Source organism: Cenococcum geophilum (genome assembly GCF_001692895.1).
Source record: "Cenococcum geophilum 1.58 unplaced genomic scaffold K441scaffold_26, whole genome shotgun sequence".
Lineage (NCBI taxonomy): Eukaryota > Fungi > Ascomycota > Dothideomycetes > Gloniales > Gloniaceae > Cenococcum > Cenococcum geophilum.
This window is the reverse complement of record NW_027137584.1, coordinates 989,593-999,128: the sequence shown is the minus strand read 5'-3', so window position 1 is coordinate 999,128 and position 9,536 is coordinate 989,593. Positions and strand designations below refer to the sequence as shown.

General features: G+C 48.8%; 2 protein-coding genes across 2 annotated transcripts; both read right to left on the bottom strand.

The window, feature by feature from the left end:
- Window positions 1-1,350: 1,350 nt before the first annotated feature.
- On the bottom strand, window positions 1,351-5,436 carry K441DRAFT_638064 (AMP deaminase). Its single transcript, XM_067646526.1, has 4 exons — window positions 5,221-5,436; window positions 3,557-5,151; window positions 2,386-3,506; window positions 1,351-2,323 (listed from the first exon to the last, which is right to left on the bottom strand). The coding sequence occupies exons 1-4, from the start codon at window positions 5,258-5,260 to the stop codon at window positions 1,705-1,707; spliced, it is 3,375 nt and encodes a 1,124-aa protein (XP_067503002.1). The 5' UTR covers window positions 5,261-5,436; the 3' UTR covers window positions 1,351-1,704.
- A 99-nt stretch (window positions 5,437-5,535) lies between these two features.
- Window positions 5,536-7,820, bottom strand: K441DRAFT_661391 (uncharacterized protein). The gene is made up of 2 exons (XM_067648864.1): window positions 6,095-7,820; window positions 5,536-6,036 (listed from the first exon to the last, which is right to left on the bottom strand). Exons 1-2 carry the CDS (start codon window positions 7,502-7,504, stop codon window positions 5,857-5,859), a joined length of 1,590 nt encoding a protein of 529 aa, XP_067503001.1. The 5' UTR covers window positions 7,505-7,820; the 3' UTR covers window positions 5,536-5,856.
- Window positions 7,821-9,536: the final 1,716 nt, after the last annotated feature.

The following is a 9,536-nucleotide window of genomic DNA, read 5'->3' as shown; positions in this document are numbered from 1 at the left end:
GGGGAAAACGTATAAGCGTGGCGTGGGTATAGATAAATAAAGCTACTAAACGCGTAAATATTAAAAGAGGAGAAAAAGAGAGCTCTATATTATAGAATTAGAATTATAGTAGGCCTTTCTATATAAAATTAGAAGCCCTACGTAAGCTAGGAGCTAGCGCGGGCATAAGAATAGGAAAAGGGTTAAAAAATGGATTGTTAAGGCAACGATAAGGTTAAAGGCACGCGATAAGGACCTCTATACTAACCCAGTACTAACCTAAGCCTTAAAAACGCGTCCGAAAAGTAGGGGCCACCCCCTAAGGGGGGGGGGGGTAATATGTGGACGATATGTTGTGGACCTTAGGGGGTGGTGCGTAACCTGAGGTTATGCTAAACTTAACCCGGACCTCCGATACCTAACCATATACTGCTAGTACGTGTCGATCGCCTCGATACGAGTTGCTTCCACCCATACCAGAGTTCCATCGAAACCCCCCTAATAATCGACTTTTGGTGTTCCTCACACAGTTTGTGCACACGACGGTGCAAGGGATAGAATCTGGAGGTTTCGATACCCTTTGCCTCAAAACATCCGAAGACTATACTCCGTTACATCCAGAGGTTATTTGGAGTTTTCATGAAGCAACCCGCTTTCTTAGAGACACGGCAACTAACCTCGCTGCTGGGCGACGAAAGTGTTGAACACCAATTGGCACCAAAAAGACCGGTCCTCATGGTAGTGCCAATGAGGACGATATACAGCCTCAAAATCCGGCCAATAGAAGGCGACAATGAGGCAATACATTGTTTCGGGACACCGGCCCAAGGAAACGGAACCCTGTCTATAATCGACTTTGTCAAAAGAGAAGATCAAGAATGAGAACACTGTCTGATTGAGAGCGGCTCTTGAGCCTCTATATTTACAGTCAAGATCAGCCGCCAAGATACCCCTGATCTATACCCAATATAGGAAAGCTAAACTGACATGGGCAGTCACGATCATCTGACTGACACACATAGACAGACTCCCTTACATCTCGCCTACGTATGGGGTGATCATACAGCCATTGAATACCTAATCAAAGCCGGCGCAGATACTAAAGCCCTAAATAACAGCGGGTGAAAACTCACGGATGTTCCGAGATATATCGATCAGGAAACGACAGAAATGCGTGAGATGTTGACTATGGTGCACAAGTGGGAGAGGTATCTAATTTATATACCGAAGGAAGTGCGTTTTCTGCAGACAATTATCTATGCATTTCATCGAAATGCCTTCAAGGAGTGGGGGAAGATTGGTAGGAGAGGCGGAGACCTAGATGCTCCTGGCTAATACCACCGTACTGGAATCGAGCGTCGTATGTAGGAACTGTTTTGCAGTATTTTCAAAAATCGTCTACAATAGCGCTCACTCACTTAGGCATTTATATGTCCCTTCAGAACTACATATGAAAGTCCTGGATCTCTCCCATAACCTACTAAATTTACCTGGACCATCCAATACGTCAACCAATGAGCATTGCACGGCTTTATATTGCGCAGCATCCTACTCTGCATTCCGCAAAGCCGTGTTATGATACTTCAGATACTACTCACGGTTCATAAAGCCCAAAGAAATGGCAAGCCACATCTACCAACACCTAAAGTTCCACTCTATTCTCAACCTCATTTAAATGTCTATATCATGAACGCATGAAACACATAACCCCCAATCACAGCCCGCCTACTTTCCCTCCTTCTCCCCACTCCCCTTCACCTCCGCCTCAGCCTCAGGCCCAACCTCCTCAACCACACTCGCCTCCACATCCGCCATCGCCCCCGCACTGCGCCTAAACCCGGACCAACTGCCCTCCCCCTCCTTGTCCGAAAACGAGCTGCTGCCCGGCCTCTGCAAACTGCTCCTACGATGCCGACTGACCACGCCGGGGAAGATCCGCGGCTCGATACCATCGAAATGCAGCGCGCTGCCGCTCGACGACGCCTCGGGCGAGAAGATCATGCTGGACGAGCGGGTCGGGCGGCCGAAGTTGGTGGTATCGCGGACGGGCGAGGTGGGCGCGGGGCCAGCGAGGGCGGGCATGTCGGAGGCGGAGAGCGAGGGGTACATGCGGGCCTGCTGGGCGGGGAAGACGGGGGAATGGGCGTGCGGGAGGGCGGTCGGGGGCAGGTTAGGGAACTGGTGGGACTGCAGCGCGTCGAGCGGGTTGGTGGTTGAGGGGTTGGTGCGCATGGAGGCTGAGGGCGAGCCCGGGTGCGTGGTTAGTGCTGATTTGGGGGTTTGCGGCGCGAGGTTGGAGGCGGAGAGGGCGGCGGCCTGTATGGCGGAGGTGTAGCGGTCGATCCTGGGCTGTTGTTAGAGAGAGCCTGGAATGAAGATAGGAGATAAATGGAAGGGTATACATGCATTGCAAGTTCTTGCTTTAGCGTCTCGTGCCTGAATGCTTCTCTGATGTCTGGTACGTTCACCTTCGCCATGTCGTTGCCGGAAACACCGGGAAGGTGATAGTTGGCACCGAGCCATCTTTGCTTGATGACATGTTCGAAACCGCTTTGCTCGACTGAGTGTTTTGCCAGCTCACACATGTCGACGGCGCTGAGCTTATAGATCTGAGCGGCAACGGAGTACTCTTCTATCAACGGCTCTTTGGTGAAGGCGAACTGTAGCGGATCGTCGGTCGACAGTGATACATTGAGACCCCGGCGGAAGTAAGACAGGAATGGGTTGCGCTCGTAGGCTAGGAATAGCGCATTGTTACTGAGTGGTGACATTGCTACGCCAATCTGTTCGAGGTAGAAAATATATTGTAGTAACGGTACCTTACGCAGGAGCAAACCGTGGCTGATGCTATGACAGCACAAGACTGCGGCGGCTAGGTGATCCGTGTCGCCAGCTTCACCGCAATGTGGCCGTAGCAGAAACGTATTAAACCCACGCTGCTTCCGCCACACGTTGAGTGAGGCGATATTCGCAAAGAGATAGTAGATCCAGTAGCTGTATGGCGGGTTCTGATTCGTGTTCCAGACTTTTGGCAATGGAAATTTTCTGTATAGCCGGCGTTCAACCTTGCTCTCATCGTCAACGCTATCGAAGCCAATGACACGCTGCAAGAATATGTGAAGTTTTGGGTGACTAGTTGGATCTTTGGTGACTTCGAAGAGAGGCTGAAAGACATTGATGATGACTTGCTCAAAGTTATCCATGAGTCCCGTTGCTTTGTACACATCATACAGACGAGGAATTTGGATAAGCCATCGGACGTTGGGAGAAAAGAGTTTGTTGTCCACGACCCAGGCGGCAAGCTTATCCCATTCCTCGAGTTCGCGACCGTAGATCGATATACGCCATTCTACCATTTGGTATTTGCTGGACTCCAAGTCAGAGATAACCTCTTTGGTGATTTCTGCAAGGTATCGGCCGTGGATAAAGTTGTCCGTCTTTAAAAAAATGGTTCGAAGTCTTGATTCGCCGATAGGGTTGTATTTTAGATTGAATTTATCAAATCGATGGAATGTATCTGTATGAGCCTGTTTTTGTTAGTAAATGGCGGGAAGAGTACCTCCTGGTGGTAACATACATGCATGTCAAGCGTATCAATACTGAGGTCATACGCCGTCAAGTTAATACTCTCGAATACCTCTCTCAACGTTAGATGCTTGCCATCTCTGTAAAGTACCACTTCGTCAGGTGATTTCTTCATCTTAGACTTAATAAACCGAAGCAAATGCTTCTGATTCATACACGCAGAATGATGAACGTGAGTGTCAACTTTTCTGACATTGTAGAAATCTCTATGAGGCACCTTCTTACTATCCGCTACTTCTTGGTACTCATTGAGCAGATAGTACAAATTGAATTTGCCCTCAAGATACTGCAGTCGCCGAAATGCAAAACTTTTGCTCGGTCCATCGGAAGAGACAGTCAGGATAGCATCAAGGTCTATGTAGAACTCGCGAATTGTGGGAATGTTGACAATGGGTGTATCTAATTCTTCGGATTTAGAAGTTTCGTAGACTTGGAAGACCCCGCTTTGGTCAAGCTGAAATGACATCTCCGCAGAACCAGGAAGAGGAAGCATGTCGTTTATATCGAAATCTTCGCCGATGTCTTTCCCTGGTTTTCTTGTAGGTTTGGGTGGCTCCTCTATACCATCAAGCACTACACTGTTGCCTGTGCTGTTCTGTGTATTAATATTTGGACGGTCTTTCGTGTGATCCCATACGGGTTCTGGTGGTGGAGGATATATTCTCCATCCCGGATCGTCTTTGGGGTTATCAAAAGGCCCTTGCAGCGAAAGTCGAATGTACTTGTGGCGAAGGTCTAGGACTTTTTGGATATTGGTGTAAATAGCACTCAACTCTACTGTAACATTCGCATCGCTCATAGCATATCCTCCAGATCCAGATCCAATCCCAATACCTGCGCCCGCACCGTGAATACCTTCCATGGCCAGCATTGGGGGCTTATTCTCATGCGGAAGACCCGGATGCTTTGCGTGCTCTCTCGCAGATTGATCTGCATGAATGAACGGGTCATTCTCAATCTTATGGTGAGTTATATGTGCGCTATCGATGATTCCAGGAGCATCTGTGCGCTGTTCCGCGGCTCCTACCGAGCCTTCAGCTTGAGAAAGGCCAACGGGGAGAGCTGATTTGTTGCCTATTTGAGTGAGACTGACGTTGCTGCGACGCGATCTTATGCTATCTGCCCGACTGAGGAAATCTGCTTCCCCAAGGTTGATTGGCAAAGTCTTGGCATGTGTGATTGGATTGAAGGCGTCCTGAGACCAGTTGCTCCCTCCCGTGTGTTGACTCTCTAATTGGTGTCTCTGGAAGAACTGTTTCGATTCAGAGTGGCTCATCTGCTTTTCCGAAGCATAGTCGTAAAAGGCCGTCTTCCGCTGTTTGTCCCGCGGAAGACGCCCTACTAGAGTATCGTCCAGCAGCGCATTCTCGTCATCCTCAAATCCCATGCCAGCAGCAAGCTGGCCATCATTTACTACGCCATTATTCAACTGTCCTACTGTAGCATGGCCAAGAGAAACCTCAGGATCATCAGATCCCGTATTGGGGCTGTAGTGGGCGTCGTCTTCTTCTTCCGAGGAGGGGACTTGGTCGTCAAATTGCCTTGAGCCCAGATCTGGAGACGCATCAGGAGCGATGGAGAAGGTACCTAAATGGAGGAAGAGAACATGTCAGCGATATTGCTAGGTAATTGCGGTTGTAGGGCATGTATAGAAACCTTTGATCATGTTTGCGGGTGTGATTGATGAAAGCTGCATGGATCGCGAAAAGCGTGGATCGCCATGTGAGGGCGACGGCACCAACTCCCAACGCTTCGTTTGCTTTCATCGTCACAGAAAAGACACGCCATATTTGTTGGAGGGTGGAGTCTTAATATTAAGTGTAGCTTGGGTTCCTTGAATGGAGAATCAAAGACCAATTTGCCCCTCCCTCCACCCGAGCTTCGAGGGAGCGTTTCCCCGGTCTATAGAATCCGTCCGCGCCAGGCATGGGTACAACATGTAAGAGCACACTTCCAAACGCCGAGCCAAGAATGCGATTCAAATCAATTATCATACTATCCTCCTGATCCAAGACTACAATTATAGGTCTTTATATACATCCTAGACTATCTAATATACGTCAAAGATCTACAATGAAGCTCAGCCAAGAAATGCACTTTCGAGAAACCCGAGGCCCATTTCTACGAAACCATCAAAATGAATGTATGCTTGAAATCATGACAAGTTTCGCTATACACCCGTCTGCAGATGTACTCAGAAATTCTAGAGTACTACTGTACATTTTCAAAATCAACACCCGAACGCAGCGGGAGGTGTCTGCAGCACACAAACCAGACATGAAAACCGGAGCGTCAGGCATTCGAATCTCTCCTTGATCGGAACCCTGTATCTAGCAGATCATGGTGTGGACCTTCGATGTGCTCCGCCCACTTTTCATGGCTTTGGAAGCTGGCGACGCAATGCTCATGCGGACAAGCGTACTGCGTGTGCACACTGGTGTGGAGACGGAGCTCGGTAGCATTATTGAAGCGCTGGAAAATTTTCATTAGCAGACAGAAATACATGGAAAATACCAGGCTAGGAACTTGCCTCATGGCAGCTGATCCATGGGCAATGGAATGTGGGGATTGAGACCTCATCGTCTGCTTCCCGTTCCATCATCGGACTGTCTTTCCGCTGCTCATGCCTATATCCGTTTCGATGAATTTTTTCGGCAAGCATCTCACTGCGAATAGAACTCCCGGCGGAGTCAAGCTGCGCCTCTTTACTTGCCGCATGGCCATTCGAAAATACCCGATGAATCCCAACGCAGGCACTCTGGGGGAAGTTCTCTTGTTTATTTCCCCATGTGTTCTCTACCATATCCTGTTGCCTTAAGGCCTGCGAAGAGCTTCCTAAACTGAATGTTTGCTCATATGCTAGAGGGGAGTTCGCACTTTGTACAACGTGTCCGAGAATCATTCTCAATCTGGTGACAGCATTATTATCAAGCCGTTTTGAACCGGTTTTTACTTCCTCAAGTTGGGATCGTGCCTCCTTTACCACAGGAAGCATCTGACCCCACACTTCATCCGTATAACTGTTCAATACATCATCCCACTCGGACACCCAATGCTCGCGTTCAGATTGACTGGCAAAATACATGTGACTTTCGTCTCCGGATCCCAGAGTGCTTGCCACCCCTTGGATGTCTTGATAGAATGCTGAATTTGTTGCGGTGGGCTGAGCAAACTCTGGCCTAAGGTTTAAAGGGTTATCTGGAGAAATACGCTGATGCACAGGCGGAAGAGGAAGAGATGCCTTGATGCAATCTGCAGCTCGCTTCTCGTCTGGGAAATATTCATCACCGAACAAGTCCATCGCTGTTTGTTCAACAGAGCCTTCCATCATGATGTCTGCCGGATGCGTGTCTACCATAAAGTCGGGGTCTGATAGTAACATTCGAACTTCAGCACCGTCATCATATTCGGGGTATCCACTATGGCGACTGCTTGCCAGACCATTTGAGCTAATAGTCTCCTCGGAATAGTAGCCGTTGGACAACGACTGGTGTTGGAACTCGCCTGTCCAAGATGATAGGTTTTCGTTTCCATCCAGCATCGTACCGTGAAAGAAATTACTCTTGCCCTCTAGGAAATCGTCAAAATCCTGGTCCTGTGAGTGCTGAAAGGAGATGCTTCGGAAGCTTTCATCGGATGGCAATGCGTGGCCATTTGGGAAATGACCGTTCGCAACAGATCTTCCGTTGCGCAGAGGGAAGGTTTCAATCCAGGTTGACGGGCTCGATGAAGAAGAGCCATTTTGGAGTTTGCTGGAAAGGCTAGATGCGGAGGCGAGGGAATTGTGGAGTTCGTTCCCACTTGAACTGCCACCAAACTCCTTGGCAAGGTCTGAGGCTGACGAGGCTATCCTCGAGACTAGTGAAGAGGGCTCCTTTCCATTTTGGTGAACTGGCTGGCCTTCTTTGTCCTTGCCGGAATGCTGTGTCTTAGGCTCCATGACTCCTCATGGTAGTTTGACTTCTCTGGATAGTGAAATGCCTGTGTCTACCCCAGTATCGGAGTAGAAGGTTGAGATATAAAACAGGCTGGGGAAATACGCTATTAATAAACAGTGGCCTGTCCACCGCCTGTCATACCAATATCTAGAGTTTGCTGAAGATGGTGATGTAATGACTCAATTGCCGAGAGGATGTAATGCGCTGTAATATATGTACAGTACAAGTGCAAGTCCTACAGCCAGAGGAAATGCATATAGGATAGGGGTAGAAGGTGAGGAGAAAATGCAATGATAGAGCAGAGGAAATGTTTTCCAGAGGTGGTGCAATGGGGGAGCGGAGGCTTTTTCCAGATTCGCCCGATAAGGAGAACGCCGATTCCCGAACCGTCAAAGCGGAGAGCCCTCGGAGCCTCCAAAGCTTCCAAGCTTCCTAGCTCCGGAGCTTTCTATCTTCCCAACCACTTCAAATCTAACTTCTAACTTTATCACCATCTTCTACACCTAACTTCTCTTCTCCATGCCACGATGTCTCAGCCGTACATTCAATTCCGACCTCTCCCGAACGCCGCATTCCTTCATCAAAAAGTGTAACGATCTGCCATGCGTCCGTATGTGATTTGCTCCACCGTGATACTTCATTCACGAGAAATGCAACTAAGGCAACGCCATCTGTCTTTCTTGATATCCTACGTCAGCGGCAGGTTTCTTGTTAGGTCTTCAAACATAAGAAAGGCCCTCCCTTAATCTTCCCTCTCTTGTCTTCCAAGAATACATTCAGAGCTCACCGGGCATGGGTCTGTCTGTGCTCCAATGAAATTTTATTGCACAAATGCCTCGGTCTATTAAAACGCCAATTTCCATGACGCCTGCCCAAATATACACGACATGTGCACCATAACAAGCTTGCCCATCCCACTGGGGTCTCGAGTACGTATCACCATCAACGCCGCACTTCCTCATTCAGCACCCTCTTTCTCCTAGAATATAGTACAACCATCCTCTTTTACCACACCGTTATTTCTATCCTCATCATGCCTTCTCTCAGTTCCATAATCTTTCAATACGATTTCCTTGGCCGTGGTAATATTCTTCTCGTGTCTGCTCGTTGAGCCATCTTTCCAAGGTGTGAGACGTTGGTGCTCCGGCGTAGCTTCGGTTGTGGTGATGGTGGTTCAGGACAGGTGGTGGTTCCGTACGCTGGTTGAACGGTCTGATGTCATTCTGCAAAGGTAAGGTCTGAGTAAGATAACCGGAATGCAGAAATCCGCAGTCTTTCTGAAGGGGGTCGACATACTAGTCTCACTGTTACCCTGACTTTAGCTGTTTTCTCAGGCCGGGACTGCCCAGGTCCCATCTCCCGGTGTGTCGAGCTGTCTCCACTTTGTGTTTTCTCCACCGCATGAGGCATGATAAGAATGCGATCTATCGACCACGAGGTTGTTTAGTGAGAATGAAGGATTGATCAGACCATGCTTCGATCGAACAGATGTTACGTACCAGATTATTGATGAAGTGGAAGATGTGAATACTTTGTAAGAGAATTATTGGAAGTTTGTGATGGCCAAGCTGGTTACCCTCGCCCTGTAGGCGTATGTAACTATTTATCCTCTAGACGAATCTTCGAGCACGGACCCAAGAGCTTTTGCCTCCTCTTCAAATATGGATAACCAAAAGCCTGGTCAAGAAGGCAACTCCGAACGTAGGAGAGCCAACCAGATACTCAAATTGCGGAGCCTCAAAGTGGGAATCCTTCACGCCGAATTCTGAGGCATGCACTCGAGCACCCTTGTCTAGTCTGTTCACCAAGACCCTAAGAGCCAGCCTCTAACATTCACCGGCGGAGATATGGTGTGGAATCCGTGGACACTAAACTTAACAACTTCCAGAAGCATGACCTGTCCAGGGCGCCGATCTGGAAGGAATCGAAGCTCGACTTTGGCGTACGGTCTTGGGGGTGCCATGTTTATTCCAGCAGGCCAAACCCTAGCTAGTGACGACAGCTCGAGCAGGCCAAGATCTAGGACGAGGCCGT